The 27,995-nt window shown below is 40.3% G+C and overlaps 1 protein-coding gene across 1 annotated transcript; it reads right to left on the bottom strand.

Moving 5' to 3' along the window:
• Positions 1–2: 2 nt before the first annotated feature.
• On the bottom strand, positions 3–27,747 carry LOC117530923 (5-hydroxytryptamine receptor 3A-like). The gene is made up of 10 exons (XM_034193882.1): positions 27,602–27,747; positions 21,849–22,009; positions 8,980–9,024; positions 8,748–8,857; positions 4,406–4,575; positions 4,168–4,328; positions 3,883–4,093; positions 808–972; positions 644–723; positions 3–559 (listed from the first exon to the last, which is right to left on the bottom strand). Exons 1-10 carry the CDS (start codon positions 27,729–27,731, stop codon positions 341–343), a joined length of 1,452 nt encoding a protein of 483 aa, XP_034049773.1. The 5' UTR covers positions 27,732–27,747; the 3' UTR covers positions 3–340.
• Positions 27,748–27,995: the final 248 nt, after the last annotated feature.

Below are 27,995 nucleotides of genomic sequence, written 5' to 3'. Positions count from 1 at the left end.
ATGGATGGTCTGCCATTGCCACAATGCCACTCTGCACCATACAGGCCACGTTTTACAGGAGCATCTCTAAACTTGGAGAAACATTTTCATCATGCTTCACTGTGATTGGTGCACCAGTCAAAAACCAATGAGACAAGCATGTGAGCGTCTCAGAACACGTTTACTGAGCACATCCACTGTTTCCAGTTGAGCTAGCCTGCATAAGCATCGTGAAGCTGTGTGAGCCTATCAAACAGATCCATGGAGAAGCTGCCTGGGAATACATGGTTGCCATAGTGCTTGCACCATTAAAATAATGAGGCCTGAAGGGGAATAAATCTAGCAGTGTTGTATGACAATGTTATACGGTCCATCCCAAGTAGAGAAGGACTAGAAAAAGTGAGACGGCGATGGCGTAAGAAAGGTAGAACACTTTGTTGATCCTCGTGACCCAGCAGGCAGGTTTCCGAGGTCCCTCTTTGCTGCTCGCGAGCAGCCTCAGAGTTTTCTGCTGCTGCTTTAACTGCTCCAGGATCAGCAGTAACACGTGAACCTCTGCAGACTGCACGCTGTTGTTCACCTGCACACATGTACAGTCGTGACAAAGTGGCTTTGCTCTCTCGTCGAGGCTGAATTTGCTGAACTTGTATGAATCGGGTTGTACCTCCTCAGTCACAGATAAGTGCTCGTGTGGTCTGTCAGTGTTGTACCCATGGCAGATATACACACAGTCACTTTTCTCCTCTGAAACAGTACATGCACACAAAATAATCCACAGTACATATAATACATTAAAGTCATTCACACTTCACTGATGTAAAAACTCACCGGTGTTACAGCTGTGGATTTCAGGGTTTTCCTCTTTCTCCTCCCTGTTGTTTTTCCACCTTTGCCTTTCCCAGGACATGCAGTCTTTGTCTGTCAGATACGTAACTAAAATAGTCTCCAAGAGACTCATCAGCATCAAGGCAAAAATCACAATGCAGTAGGTTGCTAAGAGGAGAAAACAGCCAATAACAAGTCATCAGTTTGCTATTGAGTGCACCTAAATCTGACTCACAAACGAGAAGTCGCAAATTAAACAATCATATCCCAAGGCCTCATTTATAAAACACTGCATGGGATTCATACTAAAAGTATACAAATACTGGTGTCGCACACAAAACGGTTTCCCCCGTAAAAATTGGTCTGGCCTGCCTGTACTGCACATGCATCATTTAGGACCACAGCAGCTCGTCTGAGACAGGATCTCTTCACCCAAAATGATCAAATGGATTCCTGGGATTATTAACCATCAGATGACAAAGTAAAACCTCTTAAATCATTCTAAAGTCAGTTTTAAGCAGAAATGAGGTTGTTTGAAGCAGAAACAAGTCAATAATCAGTGATGCTTTGAAATGACAGAGGCGCAGTGAACGCATCAGCTAGCAGCTCATGTAGCTGTGGTGCTCTGATTGCTTCCTCTGTGTTTTATGATGAAATAATGCTGAATTTATGTGGAAATGATTGTTGTACAAAAGCTTCAGATATCTGTCATTGTGATAGATGATGATTGGAGTGCAGTTTTCAGCAGAAACAAGGTGATAATCCGTGAACCGCGGCTGAAGGCAGGGCGGACTGATTTTTAGAGGGGACCGTTCGGTCTGCGACACCGGAAGTCAGGCAGAGTTGGGGCCGCAGAGAGAAAGTCTGGGCTTTATAATGACATGCAACATTGTGATTTGTAGTTTTAGTGCATTGTATGCTACAATAGACAGCAAACTTGAAAATCAAATTGACACGTCAGAAGAAAAAATCATATTCAACTATACATAGATAAGTATGACTATTTTGTTCAAATCACTGTGGTTTTAGGTTAATCTTTTCATTGGATTATGTTCACTTTGCTTTTGTCTTACTGCACGCTCTTGTCTGGTGTTCAGGATTTGGTATGGGTGTGTCTTGTCTGGTCTATTTTCCACGCCCCCTTCCCCAATTGTTCCCTCACTCTTGTGTTTCGTTTCCTACCACTTGTTTTATTTAAGCCCTGTGTTTTCCTCCTCGCTGCCAGTTTGCTGAATTTACATTCACGTTCCAGCCTTTTTCCACAGTCCAGTTTTGCCTTGTTCTGCTACCTGCCTGTTTTTAGACCCTGCCTTGTTTTTTTTAACCTTGATTTTGTCTCTGCCACCATGCCATGTATTTTTGACCTCTGCTTACTTCTTGGACCATGTCTCAGCCTCTCAACTCTCTCCTACTTCTGCCTCGCTGCATGACAGCATGTGTACCGAATCTCTGCTTGTCCTCTATATTAAACTTTTTTCTTACTCCATCAGAGTGTGAGAGTTTGCATTTGTGTCCCACCCCGTTTGAGCCACACCTCCACTAAGGCTGACAAAATCGGCTATTTCAGTATATTTCCTTTCAACTGTCAAACTTTTGTCTGGCAAATAAACATCAAAATCAAGTCCATACAAATAAGCAGTTCCTAATATACGAGGTCTATTAGAAAAGAAACCGATCTTTTTATTTTTTCAAAAACTATATGGATTTGAATCATGTGTGATTGCATCAGACAAGCTTGAACCCTCGTGCGCATGCGTGAGTTTTTTCACGCCTGTCAGTTGCGTCATTTGCCTGTGGGCAGGTTTTGAGTGAGCACTGGTCCACCCCCCCTCGTCGGAATTCCTTTGTCTGACTTCTTCCTGAGAGACTGGCGCTTTGCTTGATCAAAATTTTTTCTGAAACTGTAAGGCACATCCAAGTGGACACCATTCGAGAAATTCAGACGGTTTTCGGTGAAAATTTTAACGGCTGATGAGAGATTATGGAGTGTTACTGTCACTTTAAGGACTGCCCACGGAGCCGGACGGCACGCCGCGCCCCGAGCTGCCGTCATCAGCCTGTTTCGAGCTGAAAACTTCCAAATTTAAGCCTCTGTTGACCCAGGACGTCGTGAGAGAACAGAGGAGTTTCAGAAGAGCTCGGGATCAGCAGTTTATCTGGACATTCCACTGTTAAGGAAATTTTGTAATGAAAGACGTGCGGACGGATTCGCGCGTCAGCACCCAGCAGCTCATCGCGCGGTGCCACAGCAAAACACCTCTGTTGGAAGCATTACAGGAAGTTTGAACATGCCCAGCTGTTAAACAATTTCTTGGATACTCACTCGACTGAAAGCCATCGAAAACCGTCTGAATCTTACGAATGATTATCAACACGGAGGTGTTTTGCTGTGGCGCCGCGCCATGAGCGGCTGGGTGCCGACGCGTGAATCCGTCCGCACGTCTTTCATTACAAAAGTCTCCTTTAACAGTGGAATGTCCGGATAAACTGCTGATCCCGAGCTCTTCTGAAACTTCTCTGTTCTCTCACGATGTCCTGGATCAACAGAGGCTTAAATTTGGAAGTTTTCAGCTTGAAACAGGCTGACGACGGTGGCTTGGGGCACGGCGCACCGTCCGGCTCTGTGGGCAGTCCTTAAAGCGACAGTAACACTCCATAATCTCTCATCAGCCGTTAAACTTTTCACCGAAAACCGTCTGAATTTCTCGAATGGTGTCCACTTGGATGTGCCTTACAGTTTCAGAAAAAATTTTGATCAAGCAAAGCGCCAGTCTCTCAGGAAGAAGTCAGATAAAAGGAATTCCAACGAGGGGGTGGACCAGTGCTCACTCAAAGCCTGCCCACAGGCAAATGACGCAACCGACAGGCGTGAAAAAACTCATGCATGTGCACGAGGGTTCAAGCTTGTCTGACGTAATCGCACGTGATTCAAATCCATATAGTTTTTTGAAAAAATAAAAAGGTCAGTTTCTTTTCTAATAGACCTCGTATGCTATAACATCCAGAGATGAAAAGGGAGAATATGCATTGGTACACAGATCGTGCAATCTAGATTATAGTCTTTGGTGTATTTTGTACCTATGAGTGGGGTGTTGTTGGACATTGAGGGCAGAATGTCGTTTAAGATGAGCATCAGCACAGAAATACCCAGCAGTATGGTAACCTTAAAACCCAGCTTCTCTCCTCGATGATCCAAGATGAAGAAGGATGCCAAGTCCAGACTCAGGAAGAACAGGATCGGTAACAAGAAGTTAATGACGTACAGAAGGGGCCTCCTTTTTACGGTAAACTAGATAGGATAAAGTTCAGTCAAGATATGCATTCTGATAACAAATAAATTGAAACTAGAATGTTGTTGCTTACAGTGTATGTTAGCTGGTCCCACTGCTGTCCATTATAGGACATATTTCTACTGGCAACTGACAGGCGAACAAAATCCCACTCTGCTTGGGTTTTCATCAGTTCTTTGGAAAACTGTGTGGCCCGAGATGAGTTGGATGAAGGGCTGAGCATCATTTCATTAACTGAGAGAGAGAGAAAACAGAGTGATTGTGAAACATGACCATCACCTTCTGAATGGACATCTCTCGCTGTCCCTCACCAGAGTGTATACCAGAACCAATGGTGATGGTGCACTTCTGTGTGTCAAAGGGGAACTTATGGACATCCATTGGGCAGGTGCTGACCACCTTCATGTCCTGCTCAGACATGACCGTCCCATCATAAGACACAAAGACGTAGGGACTGATAGGAGAACTATCCTTTTCTACCCTGGAAGAAAATGCACAAAGACAATATTTTCACTGCATGTTTGCGGAGCACTAAAACCGCATAGTGTTGCTCAAATGTTCTTGCAGCTGTAATGTGTATTTTAATGGAAATGAGCATACAGCCAAGCCATTTAACCTCAAACCAAACACAGGAAAGGTGACAGCAGCAAATATCGGGCTCTCAAATCATTAATGGATCAGCAGAATAGCCACAAAGTGCATATTCAAGGCCACATCCTGTATTACACATGAACATTCTGATCTTTCTTATTTCATATACTGGATTCATGCAGCACTGTTATCTGTCATTTCTTGGAAGACATTTTTTCTGACTCAATCTGTCATTTTAGAAAGCTTCTGGGCGCGGGGGGGTTCAGCATACATTCATATCAGTCAGGTGAAGTCTGGCCAGAATTCAAGATCAGACCATTTTTCAGGAATTTGCCTGAAGTCTGTCTGAAGGACTTGCAGACATGGAAACAACTGGTGATCTGAATGGACTGTGGGTGTTTTTCTGTAACCAGACCCAGAAAGTTGCTGAGGATTGTGTCAAATCAACAGTGTACATAGGAGACAATGTTTCATTTCTGAGGACACTTTACATATCATCCAGAGCAGTTAGTGTATGGCTTTATGGAAATTCTACGAGGTCTATTAGATAATAAACCGACCCTTTTATTATTATTTTTTAACTATATGGATTTGAATGACGTGCGATTACACCAATCATGCTTGAACCCTTGTGCGCATGCGTGTGTTTTTTCACGCGTGTCGATGACGTCATTTCCCTGTGGGCAGGCCTTGAGTGAGATGTGGTCCCGCCCTCTCGGCTGAATTCCTTTGTTTCACACGCTGCTCGAGACGGTGCGCGTTGCTTTATCAAAATTTTTTTCTGGACCTGTGAGGAATATCTGATTGGACACTATTCGAGAAATTAAGTTGGTTTTCGGTGAAAAGTTTAACGGCTGATGAGAGATTATGGGGTGTTTCTGTCGCTGTAAGGACTTCCCATGCAGCGGGACGTCATGCAGCGCTTCCAGGCGCCGTCGTCGGCTTGTTTCGACCTGAAAACATCCTAATTTAAGGCTTAATTCACCCAGGATGTCGTGAGAGAACAGAGAAGATTCAGAAGAGGCCGGCATGAGGACTTTATGCGGACATTCCACTGTTTAAGGATAGTTTGTAATGAAAGACGTGCGCTCAAATTCACCGAGTCGTTTCCGTGATGACTCGGCAAATCTGTGTGCGCCGCGACAGGAAAAACACCTCCGTGTTGAAAACCATTTGTAAAATTCAGGCGGCTTTTGATGGCTTTCAACAAGTGAGTAACTGAGAAATTGTTTAACAGCTTGGGCATGTTCCAACTTGCCCATTAAGGTTTCCAACGGAGGTGTTTTTCCTGTCGCGACTCCCCGCGGTTGGGTCCGGCACGACATGCGACTCTGCCCGCACGTTCTTTCATTACAAAATGTCCATTAACAATGGAATGTCCGAATAAACTCCTCATGCCGACTTCTTCTGAAAGTTCTCTGACGACTTCCTGGGTCAACAGAGCCTGAAATGTGGAAGTTTTCAACTTGAAACGGCGAGACGCTGCCGCCTCGAAGCGCAGATCGCTGTCAGGCGCTGTGGGCCATCCTTACGGCGACACTACCAGACCAAAATCTCTCATCAGCCGTTAAAATTTTTACCGAAAACCAGCTGAATTTATCAAATGATGTCCACTCAGTTGTGCCTTACAGTTTTGAAAAAAATTTGATCAAACAAAGCAGCAGTCTCTGAGCCATTCCTAAACAATGAAAAAATCGACGAGAGGGTGGGCCACTCCTCACTCAAAGACTGCCCACAGGCGAATGACGTAACCGACAGGCAATTAAGAATCAGGCTGTAATGGCCCTGAGAATCGACAAAGAGATATTTGTTGGAGGAATCTGTGATCAGGAGGATCTGTGATCAGGGGATCTGTGATCTACCATCTGTGGTCTAGTGATCCTCGATCTGCTTATAGTGGAATCAAAGCACTTTGTTCCTCCAAACCTACACCTCGTCTTACTGCAGTTATGGTGGAAGATGGTTAAGTCCTGATAGATGCCTCTGCTGTACTGTCACATAGAGCTGCCTACTTTGAGCAGATGCATAAGTCTGGTCCTCCTGGTGGGATACTAGACATTTCTTGCACCAGAGTTCTTATAGCTGATTTTAGAATCAATTGTGAACCATTAAATCTTGGTGAGAGCGCAAAGGCCATGAAACAAGTAGTGAAGACCACTGTCTCTATGGCAACACATGAGGAGTTAATTTTAATTAGCTGATAACATCTTTTCTGTACAAACTGATCAGTCTATAAATTGTTAGTTGAATAAAATACAATTATGTAATATATATAATTAATATAATAAAATTCTAATATATCATTTTAGAATTTTAATATATTTATATTATATATATAATATAGTAAAAAATTTTATATGTGTGTGTGTGTGTGTGTAACAAAATTACAGCTATATAGACCCATCCATCTTTCCCATTCCACAAAAAAAAGAGCAAACAAAATAATCCAACCATCAAGAGAACATGATGCTGTTCAGATTCCCATCATATTTAAATTAGGCATGATTATGTCGTCATGTAATATAGTGACTCAGTGAAATTTCAGAGAGCCAATAGTGACTTCTGATGAGATTTTTATTAGTTTTTATTTTTAACCGATAGCCTAAAGTGTAGCTAGGCTAGCCGAGAAGGATGGTGGAAACCAGTGGAATGATGAAAATTTCTTGCTAGGATACTTCCAGTTAGTTACAGTTAGCTAGAGTAAACATTAGTTAATGACAGTTAACAAGTGAACTTTATTTGACATAGTAGCCTGTCCAAAGTAGATTTATTGCTAATTCTCAAATGTTAGTTTGTGAAGACCAGCTTAGGTATCTAATGCCATGTCAAAGACACAGAAAGCATGTAGAATGAATAAGATTTGTGATTTTGTTGTAGCACTACGTTGATTTATGCAGTCTAGGGCCTTGTCAACACAGACACAGCACTTCCCCAATGCAATCTTTTTCTTTCCTTGTTTTCAAATAGGGTTCCGTAAACATGGCACTGCTGTATCAACAAATATCTGCGTCCATATGAAAAGGCTCAAAACAACTGAAAACACTGTAGAACAGGGGTGGGCATCTTGTTCCAGAAAGGGCCAAGAGGGTGCAGGTTTTCTTTGCAGCCACTGACTCCACCAGGTGATTTCGCTGATCACCTGGTGCCCACCCCTGCTGTAGAACATATGCCAGGCCTGTATGTGGCGCCATAACAGTTCCACAAAAAAACAGAAAAGAAGATGTATCATGCACATAACTATAGTGTAAGGAGCTAATCAATGTAGCTGCAACATTCAAGGATGTTTCAAAGCAGAAAGAACAGCTGTTATCAACAGAAGATGTTCTTAGTTTGGAAGATGCTGTTTGGAAATACTTTGAGTCCTTATAGTGGAAATTGCATGTGAACAAACGCAGCAATTTTAAAGAAGTCCCTCTGTGTTCTCAGCCTGAGCTAAAGAAAGCCGCTGCTTTGTCCCACCAACAAGAATAAAGATAACTTATTTTAAAAGCTGAAAGTCCTTTCTGCAGTTATTTTATTAGCGTCACAGCGCTCTATTTATTCAGGATCACCTTTCACCACAGCCATTAATTCTTCATCTCTCCAGCTTTCTGCTTATGATGAAAATAAATGTCATTAATGACAAGACACAAAAAAATAAGTTACACTCTTAACAATAACGTGTCATTAATTCTGAGCTGCTGTGATTAGAGAGGTGGTGTTATGACATCATCCTTTCAGAAATGTTCCATATTGCTTGTCCACACAATGATGCAAATCCAGTGTTTTCAGATGTATTCACCCTGGGGCCCTTTTTCAAAAAGAATTACATGCCTGCTCCATGTGGACAAAACGGCAATACCATACAAAACTTTTGTGGATGTGTCTGAACCCATCGTGTGTGTGGACGGGCCTCAGTTCAGCATGGTTATCAGTTATCTACAGTAATTTCAATCATACAGAAGACAATCCAATCCAAGTGGAATGAAAGTAATCGGTTACATTACTTTAATGTTAGGAATACTTTTTCTATCAGGTATTCAGTAATTGTAATTGTACATATTTTTAAAGTAGGTCACTCACATCTCATTGATGAAGAGATCTGGGGTCCAGAGCATGTCTCGTGGAAATGAAAGTTGTTTTATTCCACAGAACTGAGAAGGGTCCCATGATATACGCTCATCCTTCCACATCTGTGAAACATATGAGATAAGTTCACTATATATATATATATATATATATATCAAATCTGAAAGACTGAATACAACAAGTCACTGACAAGATGTGCCATTTTTAGGAAGCAAGATTCACTTACCGCTGTCACCCAAATGAAAGGAACAAAGGTTTGTGTCTTTTCAACCTGGGAATAAATATCACTGCTTTATCATCGTGTACGTATTAATGACACTAAAGGACAGGTTTGTTTTTGTTTTTTTCATCCTGAGTCATATTAAAACATTGTCAGCAGTCAAACTTCTCAAGGATCTACTCTATTTTGACATTCGTGCTATATGGGATAAATCCCTTTTGGACATTTTGCAGAAACAGAAATACACAGACATTTATCAATGGGGCACCTGTGGTAGAGGTCCTGGTGAATTCTGATGCCTCATGGGTTCCTTCCCACGTTTCCATAGATGCATCTTCAATTCATGGTCTAATTTCCATTCCAGTCTGATAACGTGGCATCCATCATAATGGGGCTGTCATCCTCCCTACAACCTTGGTGCATCATTCTGAAGGTCTTTCCATTGATTGTTTCGGGTTTCTCTCTCACGGGAGATACAGGCTGGGCTGCTAGCCCTTCCTGTATTGGTAGCCGTCTCAAAAAAAAAAAAAAAAAAAAATCAAATAAAAGTACTTGAAGTGCAAGATCCATGAGAAGCATCTGCTAACGTATGGTGGTTCCAGTTTATGAACATGTGGACAATATAAGGGGTTCAACATGTTTGTATGTCCCTCCACAACAGGGAGTGCCCCAAAAGATAATTTTTCACAAACCTTTTGGGGGTTAAAATAAGTCACTGCTCTGAGGTACGGTGCATCCAGAAAGTATTCACAGTCCTTCACCATTTCCACATTTTGTTATGTTACAGCCTTATTCCAAAATGGATGAAATTCATTTTTTTTTCCTCAAAATTCTACACACAATACCCCATAATGACAATGTGAAAATGTCTTTTGAGATTTTTGCAAACTTATTAAAAAATATACATATAACGCAATGCTAAAATACCCTTGGCTGGAGGAGAATGTACCTTTTAACGACATCTGCAGGAGGTTCTGTGTGTGTGCACATACGTAAGCTTTTGAAAAGACCCGAAGTTACCTTTGAACGTGTATGATGCATGTGCACACTGATGTCCACGAGACGTCTTGTAAATCAATCCAAAGCTGTTATCAGGTTACACAAATAGTGTTTCAGTTTTACAAGTTTTTACAGTTTTTCTTGCTAGCATTTACACAATATCTGAGAAACGTCAAATTTACACAGAAATGCAGTGGTTTCGGACCCGATTCCACCTTGGTGAATTAGCAGCCAAAGAGAGACCAGCCGGTGATGTCACAATGCCTCTCTACTCTGACTGGCTGTCACCAGTGTCATGATTGGGTATAAAAGGAGCATCCCCAAAAGGCTCAGCCATTCACAAGCAAAGATGGGGCGAGGATCACCACTTTGCGAACAACTGCATGAAAAAATAGTCCAACAGTTTAAGAACAATGTTTCTCAACATTCAATTGCAAGGAATTTAGGGATTCCATCATCTACAGTCCATAACATAATCAGAAGATTCAGAGAATCTGGAGAACTTTCTACACGTAAGTGGCAAGGCCGAAAACCAACATTGAATACCCATGATCTTCGATCCCTCAGGCGGCACTGCATTAAAACTGCCATCACTGTGTAAAGGATCTTACCACATGGGTTCAGAAACACTTCAGAAAACCATTGTCAGTTAGCACAGTTCGTCGCTACATCTACAAGTGCAAGTTAAAACTCTACCATGCAAAGCGAAAGCCATACATCCACAACATCCAGAAACACCGCCACCTTCTCTGGGCCCAAGCTCATTTGAAATGGACAGACACAAAGTGGAAAAGTGTGCTGTGGTCTGATGAGTCCACATTTCAAATTGTTTTTGAAAAACATGGACGTTGTGTCCTCTGGACAAAAGAAGAAAAAGACCATCCAGATCGTTACCAGCACAAAATTCAAAAGCCAGCATCTGTGATGATATGGGGGTGTGTTAGTGCCCATGACATGGGCAACTTACACATCTGTGATGGCACCATCAATCCTGAAAGGTACATCCAGGTTTTGGAGCAACACATGCTGCCATCCAAGCAATGTCTTTTTCAGGGACGTCCCTGGTTATTTCAGCAAGACAATGCCAAGCCACATTCTGCAGGTGTTACAACAGTGTGGCTTCGTAATAAAAGAGTGTGAGTACTAGACTGACCTGCCTGCAGTCCAGACCTGTCGCCCATTGAAAATGTGTGGCGCATTATGAAGTGCAAAATACGACAATGGAGACCCTGGACTGTTGAACAACTGAAGTCACATATCAAGCAAGAATGGGAAAAAATTCCACCTACAAAGCTTCAGCAATTAATGTCCTCAGTTCCCAAAGACTTATTAACTGTTGTTAGAAGGAAAGGTGATGTAACACAGTGGTAAACATGCCACTGTCCCAGCTTTTTTGAAACGTGTTGTAGGCATACATTTCAAAATGAGCAAATATTTGCACAAAAACAATAAAGTTTATCAGTTTGAACATTAAATATCTTGTCTTTGTGGTGTATTCAACTGAATATAGGTTGAAGAGGATTTGCAAGTCACTGTATTCTGTTTTTATTTACATTTTACACAACGCTCCAACTTCATTGGAACTGGGGTTGTAGGTCACGTGATTATCGGGCTACGTATTTGTACATGTATTTGTCATTGATACAAAGATTCCTAAATGACATTTAGGAAGCTGCTACGTATCCTTAATCACAACCCCCAACCCTGATCATAATCCCTAACGTAACATGGCTGCGCTACATACAAATAGAATTTGGAATTATTAATAGAGCTACATACAGATAGCCACTTTGTCGCTAAAAAAACAGTATATTAGTAAAAGCAACAAAAAAAAACATGTAGCTAGTGATATTTCTTTTGACATCGCTGTACTGCTGGTATTTAAAAAGTATGTTGCTGGTGCTATTTTGAGTGTGCTATGGATTTTTATAACTTCTGTGACAGCTGCCATTTCTTTTCATTTATAACTTCTTTAACTAGAGTCCCTTGATACAAAGAGTAGTGACATGACAAGTAAAAAAAAAAAAAAAAACATTCACATGACTCCTGGTGCCATCTTGGGGCCAAAATAATGTTTACTGTTAATCTGTCTGCATGGAAATCCAGCTATTTTATTTATTTATTCGCTGAAAATGTCGGGTTGCTGTGCATTTGGATGCACAAATAGACACAACAAGGGCTTCAAGATGTACAGATTCCCTTCAGAGACGAAGAGAAGAAAAATTTGGGAAAATAAAGTCAGCTGTGTGGGATGGAAGTGACTTCATCGTCAAAGCTTTGAGAGGTAAATTTATTGTTCAGTCCCATGTACAGTAAAACTCACCTAAACTGTCATCATATAAACCGTATATTTGCAGTCACCAGACAAAAAAGCCCCAGAGTTTTTATATTGTTTTCCATCTAATAAACACTGCATACAACAGATTTTGTATAACACATTTTTCGCTCACACTGGATAAAATGTCCCGTCTGATCGCAATGCATTTGCATTAATAATTCCTCGCATGTGGGGCTGGAGTCATTTCTGTGATTAAAAAAGCATCCATTTATTTTTTCATACCGTGCTCAGACACAGACTGACGAGCACCTGTTAAATCAGACACAGCAAAAGGCTGTGATTTGACACTTTTCTGCTTTCACTCTTTCCTCTCATATTTTTATAGATTTTGCAGTGTGCATGCTGCCTACATTTTGGGGTCACATACGTGATCAAAAAGTCCACAAATTTACAGCACAGAATCAAAAAAAGAGGAAATTGTACATCTTACCTTTGAATTGGAGGTGATGATTGTCTAAAAAAGCTTGTTGAGGGTTAAATTAGTTGAGAATAAAGCATAATCCAGCGATGGAGAACTTTAGGCTTATAGTTAAAAAATAATGAAGCCAAAGTGTGACATAACCATCAAAATTTGAAAGTGGTCTTTTTTGTGAAATGTTATCATTTTATGTATGGTTATACAGTAGTGTTCAGAATAATAGTAGTGCTATGTGACTAAAAAGATTAATCCAGGTTTTGAGTCAGTGGTGTAGTCTACGTGGAACGCAGGTAGACGCCGTCTACTCACCTAAAATGACCAGGAATTTCCGTCTACCCACTTCAAATTGCCCCGGGGAACGTGGCGGTGTAAATAAAATAAGCGCTTATTGACTGTAATTTTATTTTCTCCCTTTAAAAGACAGCCATCAGGCGTCCATCACTGCAGTGCACCGTATGTCCCACCCCCGCTCGCTCTGCTAGATTAGAGTTTTAATTGGCTCATAGAGAGATGGGGCGGGGCTACCAGCTAATCAGCGCGAAAGCCGCACACAAACAAGAAGAATGCTGGAAGTGTCGATGGTGATTATTACCCGAAAAAATGAAAAGAAAACAGGCCCCAAAACGTCCACCTGCTGCTTCAGGGCCGATTGATGAAGTTTGCACCCTGAGTGGAGGAGATAAACCTGGCGCTGTCTGCATTTCTGGTAAGTGGGCTAGCCTACTACAGCTAGTTTTTTATTTGTTCACTAAGCTAATGGGCCTTTCACACCGAATACATCAGACGCGTCAAAAAAAACGGTCTAAAAAGCATTATTTTCAATGAGACGCGTTGCTTTTTAGATGCTGACGGGAGCGCGCATTGCCGCTTGTCGGCAGGCTGACGTAGACAAAGTTCAAGCCAATCCAACTTTCTGAGCCGCGACGTACCTTTGCGTTGTCCAATAGGAACGACGCGTCGGGCCAAAACACGGAAGACTAGTGGCAGAAACAGAAACCACTGATCTGTACAAAATGGATCTGTACAAAACAAACGTGTCACAGGACTGCTCATTTATGGAGCAGTTTTATGAAGAAAAATCCTTGGAAATGTTTTTTTGTTGTTGTTTGTTACCTCAGAATTTCTGATTACTGTTAAAAAAGTAAAAAAAAACTTGTAATTAAAATAGCTAAATAAATCAATAAATGGTTCTTTAGAAACGTTTAATCTGTAAATTAAAACCACCTGTTATTTCAGATTAGATTTCTTGTTTAACATAAGGAACCTTGGACATTTATTTCTAGACAAAATAACATGGAAATTTGTACATTTTTTTTTAAGTCTGGTAGATTATTTATATCTCATTTCAACCAGAAAAACAGACACTGTAAATAAATACAAATGTTTATTATAAATGCAACAGGAAATAATTTAACAATGACTGCAGTGATTGTAAAGTAGGATTTCTGTGACATAAACCTCTTGATGAATTTTTTTTAATGCTCATTTCAACTTGTAATTTTGACAAAATATGTAATTGCCTTTAATGTTGTTATCAGGACAGAGTCATGAATTTGAGCACAATAAGTGGAGAGCTTCTACTTGTGCAAATGTCTTTTGACTTTGATTCGTGGACATTTTTAATGATCCGTTCATTTATTGTTAAAATATAAAATGAAACAGCTTTTTAAAAAATAATAGAGTTTTGCTGGTAATCTACAGATTGTCAAGATGTCTCTTGAGCTTGAGTCCCGTTGGCTGTTGGATAGTGTAGTTTTAAAATGACTGGAATTGGTAAGTGGCATACTCCCAGTAGTTGCATGGTTGTTTTAGTTAGTTAGTTGGTTGTCTTCATACTATACTTTTGTGCCACTGATTTGGCCTACAATGTTTTTGTCATGGGTTGAAAAGGTTTCCGCAAAGTAACGCATCTACCATATTTTCATTGTATTTTAATTTTCTGGGAGCTAGCTTCTGTCCTTCAGCCTAGCTGCTGTTTTAATTGAACTTAACATATACTAATACTAGCTTGTTTATACTGGGTAGGTTTCCTTATGGACCACAAAGCCAACAGGTTCCAGTCCCCCGTCTGGACCTGATGATGGACTGTCAATTTCAACAGAGATTGTGGTAGGAGGCGTGAGGCTCTGCAGCTGGTGCATGCTCATGTAGACCGGTGTGTTCTGTTTTGTTTATGCGTCTAAACTGTCCACAAACAACGTGGGGCCATGCGGATTATATGAAGGGTGAATCTTGCAGCTGCTGAATTTGACAGTACAGGCTCATATCCGATACTAAATAGAGGGAGGAAAAGTGAACTCTTGCAATATACTTAGTTGGGAGGCAATAATCTGCTCCTTATTATTGTTGAGAACTTTTCTTTCTTAATAACAAGGAGTCAGTCACTTTTTTTTGAGTGACTGGGACTTAAAGTTGTCTTATTTACTGTTAAACAATGCACAATAGCTTGCATATGATACTTTTGGCTGGATTTAAACATTGTTTATTCCTGGTTTATGACCTGATTAAATTTCTTTGTTAAATTAGGTTTTCAGATGCCAAAAAATAAATGTATTTGATCTTTGTATTTTTTAATCACTCTTTTAGATTTACTGTTGTATACTGTATTTTGCAATTGGTGCAAATTACTTACTTACATTCTGACACATTTCTCACATTTATAGTGGCAAATATAGAATATAAATGATCAGATGGAAAGTATAGATCTATTTGTTGTTATGGTGTTAAAAATGTTAATAACCGGGGCGCAATGCACGGGTTTGATGACGGGCAAAAAACAGTCTACCCACTTCAAAAATGTCAACTACACCACTGTTTTGAGTATATTTCTTATTGTTACATGGGAAACAAGGTACCAGTAGATTCAGTAGATTCTCACAAATCCAACAAGACCAAGCATTCATGATATGCACACTCTTAAGGCTATGAAATTGGGCTATTAGTAAAAAAAAAGTAGAAATGGGGGTGTTCACAATAATAGTAGTGTGGCATTCAGTCAGTGAGTTCGTCAGTTTTGTGGGACAAACAGGTGTGAATCAGGTGTCCCCTATGTAAGGATGAAGCCAGCACCTGTTGAACATGCTTTTCTCTTTTAAAGCCTGAGGAAAATGGGACATTCAAGACATTGTTCAGAAGAACAGCGTAGTTTGATTAAAAAGTTGATTGGAGAGGGAAAACTTATACGCAGGTGCAAAAAATTATAGGCTGTTCATCAGTTTGTGAGATGACCCCAAACTCTGAATTCAAGCCACAGTTCACAGTGAAGACAGTGAAGCATGGTGGTGCAAGCATTATGATTATGGTCATGTTTCTCCTACTATGGTGTTGGGCCTATATATCACATACCAGGTATCATGGGTCAGTTTGGATATGTCAAAATACTTGAAGAGGTCATGTTGCCTTATGCTGAAGAGGACATGCCCTTGAAATGGATGTTTCAACAAGACAATGACCCCAAGCACACTAGTAACCAAGCAAAATATTGGTTCTAAACCAACAAAATGAATGCCTTGCAGATGTGAAGAAATCATGAAAAACTGTGGTTATACAACTAAATACTAGTTTAGTGATTCACAGGATTGCTAAAAAAGCAGTTTGAACATAATAGTTTTGAGTTTGTAGCATCAACAGCAGATGCTACTATTATTGTGAACACCCCCTTTTCTACTTTTTTTTTTTACTAATAGCCCAATTTCATAACCTTAAGAGTGTGCATATCATGAATGCTTGGTCTTGTTAGATTTGTGAGAATCTATTGAATCTACTGGTACCTTGTTTCCCATGTAACAATAAGAAATATATTCAAAACCTGGATTAATCTTTTTAGTCACAGAGCACTACTATTATTCTGAACACTACTGTATATCAGAGTTTCAATATTTCTATTGGTCTCGGTTCAGTCATTGCTAGAACTTATCAGTGCATGCCCATATATAGAGGGGGTTCAGGGGGTTCAACCGACCCCCCCCCCCCCCCCCCCCCCCGAGAATTCTGATGATTTTTTTCTGATCTGGATATCAACGTTATGTATTTTCTTTTCATTGATAATAAGCAACAAGCACTAACTGTTACACAGCTATTATCACACACCCTCAAGTTTCAATTTCCTCTGCCAGAGTAATCCCTTAAGTGATGAAAGGGGGAAACTGCTAGATAAACTTTTCCCATGGGGGTTGAGAATTTTTGCTCCCTGGACCCTATCCTCCTCTGATATCAAACAGATTAGTAGGCTTGTAAATACCCATGTAGACACACAATTACACTTGTCTGGTTTGTAAAAACATGTTTGTATGTATAAGCTGAGAAATAAAGGGAGCTTCCCCTTCCTGTTGCCAATACTGTAAAGGTGCAAATATTCGCGTGGGATTTATTATGCGAATTTCGCGAGTTAAACAAGGTTGCCAAATTAAATACCGCTATTTTAATATATAACGTACATATACATACATATTCATAATGTAAACGCAAATATTAATACCACTAAATACGAGGTCTGTTAGAAAACTATCCGACCTTTTTATTTTTTGCAAAAACTATATGGATTTGAATCGTGTGCTTGCATCAGCCAAGCTTGAACCTTCGTGCGCATGTCTGAGTTTTTTCACGCCTGTCGGTTGCGTCATTTGCAACCGACAGGCAGGTATAAAGTTTGCATTAATGGTATCTTGGTTCTTCCTGGGTGGTTCTTATGGCAAATGATCCAATCCCAAGCAAGGACTATTTGTATATAAAAATGTATTTCCTAAAATGATACATTTTGGGTTTCAAATGAAATTTAAGTAGCTTTTTACCCCTCGAAATCCTCAAAAAGCTTCTGCTGCTGAGCCCCCCATGAGGGCGTTGCTCCTCGACCTCACCGGGGGGCCCTGCAACCCACTGGACCCCCAACTCAAGGATTTGAACCCCCCCTTTCACATTCCTATATACGGCCCTGTCAGTGCATATATATATATATATATATATATATATATATATATATATATATATATATATATATATATATATATATATATATATATATATATATATATATATATATATATATATATATACACGAGGTCTATTAGAAAAGTATCCGACCTTATTATTTTTTCAAAAACCATATGGATTTGAATCACGTGTGATTACATCAGACATGCTTGAACCCTCGTGGGCATGCAAGAGTTTTTTCACGCCTGTCGGTTACGTCATTCGCCTGTGGGCAGTCTTTGAGTGAGGAGTCGTCCACCCGCTCGTCGATTTTTTTTCATTGTTTAGGAATGGCTCAGAGACTGTTGCTTTGTTGATAAAATTTTTTTCAAAACTGTAAGGCACAACTGAGTGGACACCATTCAATAAATTCAGCTGGTTTTCGGTAAAAATTTTAACGGCTGATGAGAGATTTTGGTCTGGTAGTGTCGCTTTAAGGACGGTCCACGGCGCCTGACGGCGATCTGCGCTTCGAGGCGGCAGCGTCTCGCCGTTTCAAGTTGAAAACCTCCACATTTCAGGCTCTGTTGACGCAGTAAGTCGTCAGAGAACAGAGAACTTTCAGAAGAAGTCGGCATGAGGAGTTTATTCGGACATTCCATTGTTAACGGTCATTTTGTAATGAAAGAACGTGCGGGCAGATTCGCATGTCGGGCTGGACCCGACCGCGGGGGGGTCGCGGCAGGAAAAACACCTCCGTTGGAAATCTTAACAGGCAAGTTGGAACATGCCCAAGCTGTTAAACAATTTCTCAGTTACTCACTTGTTGAAAGCCATTAAAAGCCGCCTGAATTCTACAAAAGGTTTTCAACACGGAGGTGTTTTTCCTGTCGCGGCGCACACAGATTTGCCGAGTCGTCACGGAAACGACTCGGCGAATTTGCGCGCACGTCTTTCATTAAAAAAATGTCCTTAAACAGTGGAATGTCCGCATAAATTCCTCATGCCGGCCTCTTCTGAATCTTCTCTGTTCTCTCACGATGTCCTGGGTGAATTAAGCCTTAAATTAGGATGTTTTCAGCTCGAAACAGGCCGACGACAGCGCCTGGAAGCGCTGCAGGACGTCCCGCTCCGTGGGAAGTCCTTACACCGACAGAAACACCCCATAATGTCTCATCAGCCGTTAAACTTTTCACAGAAAACCAGCTTAATTTCTCGAATAGTGTCCACTCGGATATTCCTCACAGGTCCAGAAAAAATTTTGATAAAGCAACGCGTCTCGAGCAGCGTGTGCAACAAAGGAATTCAGCCGAGAGGGCGGGACCACATCTCACTCAAGGCCTGCCCACAGGGAAATGACATCACCGACACGCGTGAAAAAACTCACGCATGCGCACGAGGGTTCAAGCATGATTGGTGTAATCGCATGTCATTCAAATCCATATAGTTAAAAAAAAAAATAAAAGGGTCGGTTTATTATCTAAGAGACCTCGTGTATATATATATACACTCAACAAAAATATAAACGCAACACTTTTGGTTTTGCTCCCATTTTGTATGAGATGAACTCAAAGATCTAAAACTTTTTACACATACACAATATCACCATTTCCCTCAAATATTGTTCACAAACCAGTCTAAATCTGTGATAGTGAGCACTTCTCCTTTGCTGAGATAATCCATCCCACCTCACAGGTGTGCCATATCAAGATGCTGATTAGACACCATGATTAGTGCACAGGTGTGCCTTAGACTGTCCACAATAAAAGGCCACACTGAAAGGTGCAGTTTTGTTTTATTTGGGGGGATACCAGTCAGTATCTGGTGTGACCACCATTTGCCTCATGCAGTGCAACACATCTCCTTCGCATAGAGTTGATCAGGTTGTCAATTGTGGCCTGTGGAATGTTTGTCCACTCCTCTTCAATGGCTGTGTGAAGTTGCTGGATATTAGCAGGAACTGGTACATGCTGTCGTATACGCCGGTCCAGAGCATCCCAAACATGCTCAATGGGTGACATGTCCGGTGAGTATGCCGGCCATGCAAGAACTTCCAAGAATTCATCTTCCAAGAATTGTGTACAGATCCTTGCAACATGGGGCCGTGCATTATCCTGCTGCAACATGAGGTGATGTTCTTGGATGTATGGCACAACAATGGGCCTCAGGATCTCGTCACGGTATCTCTGTGCATTCAAAATGCCATCAATAAAATGCACCTGTGTTCTTAGTCCATAACAGATGCCTGCCCATACCATAACCCCACCGCCACCATGGGCCCTGTTGATCCACAACATTGACATCAGAAAACCGCTCACCCACACGATGCCACACACGCTGTCTGCCATCTGCCCTGAACAGTGTGAACCAGGATTCATCCGTGAAGAGAACACCTCTCCAACGTGCCAAACACCAGCGAATGTGAGCATTTGCCCACTCAAGTCGGTTACGACGACGAACTGGAGTCAGGTCGAGAACCCGATGAGGACGACGAGCATGCAGATGAGCTTCCCTGAGACGGTTTCTGACAGTTTGTGCAGAAATTCTTTGGTTATGCAGCTGTTCGAGTGGCTGGTCTCAGACGATCTTGGAGGTGAACATGCTGGATGTGGAGGTCCTGGCCGGGTGTGGTTACACGTGGTCTGTGGTTGTGAGGCTGGTTGGATGTACTGCCAAATTCTCTGAAACGTCTTTAGAGACGGCTTATGGTAGAGAAATGAACATTCAATACACGAGCAACAGCTCTGGTTGACATTCCTGCTGTCAGCATGCCAATTGCACACTCCCTCAAACCTTGCGACGTCTGTGGCATTGTGCTGTGTGATAAAACTGCACCTTTCAGAGTGGCCTTTTATTGTGGACAGTCTAAGGCACACCTGTGCATTAATCATGGTGTCTAATCAGCATCTTGATATGGCACACCTGTGAGGTGGGATGGATTATCTCAGCAAAGGAGAAGTGCTCACTATCACAGATTTAGACTGGTTTGTGAACAATATTTGAGGGAAATGGTGATATTGTGTATGTGGAAAAAATTTTAGATCTTTGAGTTCATCTCATCCAAAATGGGAGCAAAACCAAAAGTGTTGCATTTATATTTTTGTTGAGTGTATATATATATATGTGTATATATGTATGTATATGTGTATATATATATATGTATGTATATGTGTGTGTATATACTATAATGTGCTAGAGCGTAACACTTGCGACAACAGGTGGAGGTATTGTCTTTAGTCTGCAGAACCCTGAACCAGACATTCTGTCCATTAGTTCCTCATGTTATTGAACAAGTAATATAATTATTCTATTGAAGCAGAGTAGGAGATATAGCTAAGGTTTTGACAAAAATAAATCAAGGACTTATTCTCAGCGTTACGCTTGCAACAGTTTTACCTTGCTTTAAAAACATTATGTTTTTTTCTAGGAAATGACATTTCTACCTTTACAAAAATGTATTACTGTGTGTTAGTATACGCACAAACAAACTGACAAAATACAAGGTTATTTCTTTAACATTGAACTTTAAATGATAATGCTAAATATCAGTGTCACACAAAATTTATGAAAAAAGTGCTATTTTGGGGTAAATGTCGTGCATGTCTCTGGAACCGTGTGGAATTTTTCCATGAAAATTTCAGTACCTGTCAAAAAGACTATAGGCAACTCACAGATAAATCTGAATGGTGCTAAGTAAAATAATGGCTTGTTCATGAGAAATGCAATGCAAATCAGCACTTAGGTTTCATTATTTTTGAACTAGGCGTTTAAAACTGTCACGTACGTCGGTGTCATGACACAAAGTTACAGAGCTGCAGACGTGTAAATCAGGCTTTAAATTAATTAAATAAAACATAAATTGTAAATTTATGTAAATTTGATAGCTTAACTATTTTTATATCTATTTTGATAATACCTGTACCTGGATGTGTTGCTGTAGGTGGTTAAATTATTTAAAAAGTGTGGAAAACATGAAAGGTTCATTCAGTAGTTCAGCGCAGTTAGACCCAAAATGGTGCCATGTTCTCAGTTGATGCCCGTCTCTGTATAAAAGGATCCTATCCTTAACGAATCTTCCCCCCAAAAATGATCAAAGATGATTACAGCACACATAATCTTGATCGCTAAGTATGTTTTAGTATGATTCAGGATATAAATACTAAACTTGTCCTTTAGGTAGATAACATGTTGCAACACCTGTGCAGTACCTACCACAGCCAGAATGGCATACAGAATAATGTCCAACTGTACCACAGTAGGACGCCTGTAGTCCAGAACAGGTCGGGTCAACTTAAAGGCATCGTTATCTGTAGCCAGGTTCAAGTAATCCACAACATCCTTGTAACTGCACACTTTTGTCGAGGAAGCCTTGCCTACAAACAGCCATGACAGGAAAATGAAGTACACTGCATTAAAACACACACACAATTTCTGTCCTGTCTTCAGCTGGCTGAGAGAGGGCAATTACAATAATCATTTGTATACATGTAGATGTCACGATAAGATGGACTTTCTGGATTACTCTTCCAGTTAAAGTGACAGCGTGTTTATCAGCAGCATCTGTTCAATTACCTGCAACAATGAAACAATGTGTTTTTATTAGAAGGGAACGGTCCCCTTCATGCTGGCTGTCATGTAGATATTAAAGGCTCTAAAGGTTCTAAGTTTATGAAAAAACACATTGGTCATTTTTGCATGTGCAATGCCTTACTTGGGCTTTTACACATTTGAATTTGTGTATGCCATTTCAAACACAAAAATAATTCAGGCTTCTCTATAATAAAATTTCTAAAATTATCCTTCTTAAACTCAAACTGAAAGCAAATCTCAACAACTTGATATAAATTAAATAAAAATGTAAAACCCAAAATTGCATAAATAAAGGAACGCTTTGGTATAACACACGTAAATCATCAGTTTGATTGCCAGTTTTCGCCAACATCAGGGGATGGATACATGAACACTTACAAATCACTGAATGTGTTCATTTGGATCTTATGCAAGAAACATCAGTCTTTAAGAAATACAAATAGTATGATACTGTATGGTAACTCTGTCTGGATATATAGACATTGACCGTGTTATTTTAACACGGTCAGTGTTAATATTTAGTTCTTACAAACTGAGTGACTGTGCAAGAAGGTGAAGCGTGAGGAAAGCCACCAAGACACCCAGACAACCCAGAAGAAGATATAGGCTTCTGTGGCTGTGATTGGAGAAATTGTGCACAGTGCAACTTTTGAATTTTGCATCACCAGATATAGAGCTTCATGATGAAGTGGTACAGAGGAGGATTTTCTTAAAAAGAAGACCTAAAAGTTCAGCTACTTGGTGGTTTTCCCTCACTCTTCTCCTTCTTGCACAGTCACTCAGTTTTTGAGAACTGTCTACTCCATGCAGATTTATCATAAAGTGCCATACTGCCTTATTTCTTCATAATTGATGCAAATAAAATGCATAACACATTCAATGGCTTGGAGATGTTCATGTATCCATCTCCTGACTTGTCTGAAGAAAACTGGTAATAAAACATGATTTACGTGTATTATACCAAAGAATGTCATTATTTATGCAACCCATTATCTTGTCTTTGATATTTTTTATTTAATTTATATCAAGTTGTAGACATTTGCTTTCAGTTTGAGTTAAAGGAGTATCATTTTAGAAATTTTAATATAGAGAAACCTGATTTACTTTTTGCGTTTGAAATGGCATAAACAAATTCAAAAGTGTAAAAGCTCAAGGGGAGGTGAATTCTTTTTGCAAGGCACTGTAATTAAACTGATCGTTGTAAATGCTATATTTCATTTCTGCTGATAAACACTCCTAAACCCAACACCTTGCCAGGTTGTACTGCAATGTTGATAGACTTGTCCATAGTCACTCCACCTTTTGCATTTTGTACCACAGCTGGAAGACTAATGAAAAAAGAAGAGGAATCACTTTCCTTTACACAGTCTACTGGTTGCTAGAGCAGGCTAACAAATTCGAGAACCCTCATTTTAGTGAAGCAGATGTTGGGAAAGTGTAGGAACACGGACCCACAACAGGGGGCGCAAATGAACGGACAATGGAGTAAGTCAAAATAACAAGCTTTACTGTTGTGAATGTGCACAACGAATACAACCAATCACAGCAATGGACAACAGTCAATTCACAAAAGTGTCGTGTGGGCAGGCTCGAAGATAGGAGACGCCTCTCCAAGGTAAGACCGGAACCACACGGCTTCCTCCGCCACAGGACCCCGGAAATACTGGAGCCGCCAAGTCCCGAACTCCCAGGTGGCCACTGCCTCCGCGTGTCGGACCTGGTACTGCTGGCGAGGAACAAAGGACAGTTAGATGGGGGCGCGTTTGCACCCAGGACTCCGAACAGCAGGGAAGTTACCTCCACCTCTCGTTGGAACAGTAATCCACAAACTAAGCACAAATCCAAAAAGATACACTCCGTAGCTTTGATACGTTACCTCTCTGGTAGAAACGATATCTCGGCGATGAGGTGGAGATGCCGTCCTGCTGATATACCCCAGTGATAATTGCCGTCAGCTGTCTCAGGTGATGGGTGACAGCTGTTACCGAGGCTGCTCCTGTGGGGCGGCGGCGCCCTCTGGTGCCTGGAGCCCGCACTCCAGGCAGGGCGCCCTCTGGTGGTGGTGGGCCAGCAGTACCTCCTCTTCAGCGGCCCACACAACAGCAGAGGCTCAATACACATTGCACATGAGAGATTATTGTCAAACTCGGCTGTTGATTTTGCAAGATCTTTCTACTCAGTGACAAGCTGCGGGATAGATCCTGTGTTGTAAGCTCTTGTTACGTGTAAGTTATGTGGGACAAGTTTAGTTTTGGTTGTACAGTGGTGCATTGTCAGCCCATGCAAGTCTCATTTGTCAAGACTGTGTGTGGATCTCGTGTTAATTTCATCAGATGAGACAAGACGAAATATCTTTGTCAATGACCATTTTTTTCATGACAAAAATGAGTTTAAGATGACGTGACATTAGTGTTGTAAAACGCTGACTAAGACGTAATTAACATGCATTATTGTTAATGAAAAAAGATGAAAATAAAATGTTTTGCATGAGATAAAAACTGAAATAAAATTTCTCTCCATTTTCGTCTACAAGCGCTTCCAATTTGAAAATGTTTCCCGACGCAAAATCATCAGGTTTGGACGCAACATGGAAAATGTACAGTAGGTGCATTTGAGAATTTATACATTTACACTCTGTCTCACGGTGTTAAAGTGCACTGTAAACCTGAAGTTAGCACAACTCAAAAATATTGAAACAATCAAGTGCCACAAAATTTTTGAGTTCATAAACTTAAAAGTCAGTTGTTCACAGAACTTAAAAGTTTTGATTACATCACTCTAAAACATTCCAGCTGCATTTAGTTATGTCCACTTGTTACCTCTCTTTAACATAAAGAGCTCAACTTTACAACTCAACTCAACTCGTAAAGTTGAGTTCAACATCCAAAACTTGTAAGAGCTCTTTATGTTAAAGAGAAGTGGATATAACTAAACGCAGCTGCAGTGTTTTAGAGTGATGCTACTTGTACCTCATGATTACAGTTAGTGTTCATTAAGTAAACGTAAGCCCCTTCAGGTGCTTCCTTGTTTTTCACTCAGGGTCGCCACAGCAAATCCAAGGTGAATCTGCATATTGATTTGGCACAAGTTTTATGCTGGATGCCCTTCCTGACATGACTTCACATTACACGGAGAAATGTTCTTGCGGTGGGGTTTGAACCAGGAACCCTATGCATTGAAACCAAGTAACTGAACTACTTCTCCACCACCCCTGCTAAACACTTCATTAAGTCAACTCAAATATTTTGATATGATTATCACGATGATATGATTATTTTAAGTTGTGCTTAAGTTATGCTTTGTAGTTGTGCTTCCTTAATATTGAATTAGTTAAAGTCAATCACAAATTCTGAGTTTAATTTACTCAAAAAGCAAGACCATGCTACACAAACTTGAAATATTTAAGTAGAATGTTTTTCTAAAACTTTGAGTTTAAACTACTTAATCTTTTTAATTAATTTGAACATTCGGGTTTACAGTGCAAGAGAATGCAAGGGAGCATGAATACCCACCCACAAAGAACGATTAGAGCACCGCGCTCATACAGAGCAAACCTCCGCCAGCACAAGTTTCCACAAAAATTTTACCCTAGAAAAACTTCTCAAGGTCAACGTCATGTTTGAAGTGGCTTTTCATAAGCTAAATTAGATGTGATCAAATGTCAAGAGTATGTATAGTTCATGTACTTGAGCTGAAGTTTTTTGTGGTGTTGTCAGGTTTATTTGTTTTGTTTTGTTTTTTTTTCAACTTTTTCAGTTTCTTCTGAATTCTTTTTCAGATCATTTTCACAGAACATTGGTTATCTCTGCTATGCACAATTTGTCATTGCTTTGTGGCATTTGGTTTCCAACTGATAACTGGAAGACAGACAAACAGGCATAAAATTAGAACCTCCATCCAGTTTTGGTGGTGTAGGTAAATCCATAACGGAAAAATGAGAGTGACTGAGACACTTTGGATTGAGATATAATGCAAAATGTACACCAAATGGGGTTTTCAGTATTAAATTTAAATGCCCACAAAATCTGTAATCCGGATCAGATCCAGATCAAACTTTGTCAATCGATAAAGGATCTACCATATCTCACGGCATGTCGTGATTCAGCATCATGAAATATACTCGTACATTAATCTATTGGTTTGTGATAGTGTCATGAAAATTGCCAAATTTTTGTTATGGGAGCACAAATTTATTCGAATACATTCTGTGAGGGGTGCACGAAATGAAAGTGATGTGTGTGTGTGTGTGTGTGGGGGGGGGGGGTTAGTATAGTAATAGTAAGATCTGTCTGTTGTATTACTTTGTTTCACTGCGTTACATTGCTGACTGGTAATTGTTTTTTGTGTTTATTTTTTGTTTGTACACGGAAACTGATGTACGGGGTGGGGGCGTCTATAAGCTTTTGCTTCTGCCCACACCCTTTCAGCCGCACTAAATTGGTAAATTGTTTGAGTTTTGTTCTATATGTTTTAATTTTTGTTTTTTCTTGACTTGTTTTATAAATGAGAGATTTTGTTCGTGCGTGCTGAATAAATCATTCATTCATTCATTCATTCATTCATTCATTCATTCAAGATAAAAACAAACACAGTCACGAAAATATGACTCATTTTGTGACAGGAGCACAAAAAAACTCCTGAGACTGCATTGTAAAGGTTACAATCCTACATAATGCTCTCAAATATGAAATAAATGTTTTCTCTCTCTCTCTCTCTCTCTCTCTCTATATCTATCTATCTATATATATATATATATATATATATATATAAGAGAGAGAGATGAATTTTTGAAAATTTGTTCAATGTTAAAGATAGGGACTTTTCCTGGCTTTGACCTATGACCTTGAAAATTGAATCAGTTCTTGCCCATAAGGATATGAATAGTCAGTAAAACTTTCATGATGATATATGAAAACCTGTGTTCACAAACAGGCATACAAACAAACAGGCAAAACCGGCGGAGGTAAAAATGTGAAGGGAAGCAATATTGTGACGGGTAATGGCATAGGGCAGTCTAAAACCTCATCACGAGGTGACACTAAATTCTACACAGTGTATCTTTAAAGTCTTTCACTTCACTTATTTTTGCCCTTTTCATTCATCATCAGCTTCATCACAATCCCAAGAAGTGCAGAGGAATCAGAGCAGCACATCTGATTTTGCTTGCAAAACTGAGTGAAAATGCTTCATGTGAAATGTCACAGGATCCAAATGTACAAACAGCACATAGATCAGACATTAAAAAACAAACAAACAAATGAAGCGCTGCCAAACAAATGTGTCCTGAGCTCTGGCTTTAAAAAAAAAAACAAAGAAATAATTAGACTTTCCTTCAGTTCAAACTCACCACAGGTATCCTCATCCAGCAGACTTACCTGTGAGGATGAGCAGAATGAGACAGACAGCGCGCATCATAGCTGCATGAGGGATGAATGCGTGCATGTGTGCCCCTGCAGAGACAACACTGTGACGATACTTTGTCTTGAGCCGAGAAGGGCTGGGCATCACATTCTGGGGCCACACCGCCTGAACGAAGAAACCCTAGTCTCACAGACGCTGCAGTCCTATTAAAGGGAAGAAAGTCACACAGACATGTACATAATCAGCTTTAATTCAAAGGGTTTAATAATTATAATATCACATTAACAAATTAGAAATTACAGCCATTGTTATATGCTGTCTAGTTCATACATATCAGCATTTTTGCAATCAATTTTCTTTAGACAAGTTAAGGGACGAACACATGGACATTTCCAAGTGATTGGATAT

Source organism: Thalassophryne amazonica, chromosome 18 (genome assembly GCF_902500255.1).
Source record: "Thalassophryne amazonica chromosome 18, fThaAma1.1, whole genome shotgun sequence".
Classification (NCBI taxonomy): Eukaryota; Metazoa; Chordata; class Actinopteri; order Batrachoidiformes; family Batrachoididae; genus Thalassophryne; species Thalassophryne amazonica.
This window is presented reverse-complemented; position numbering and strand designations above follow the sequence as displayed.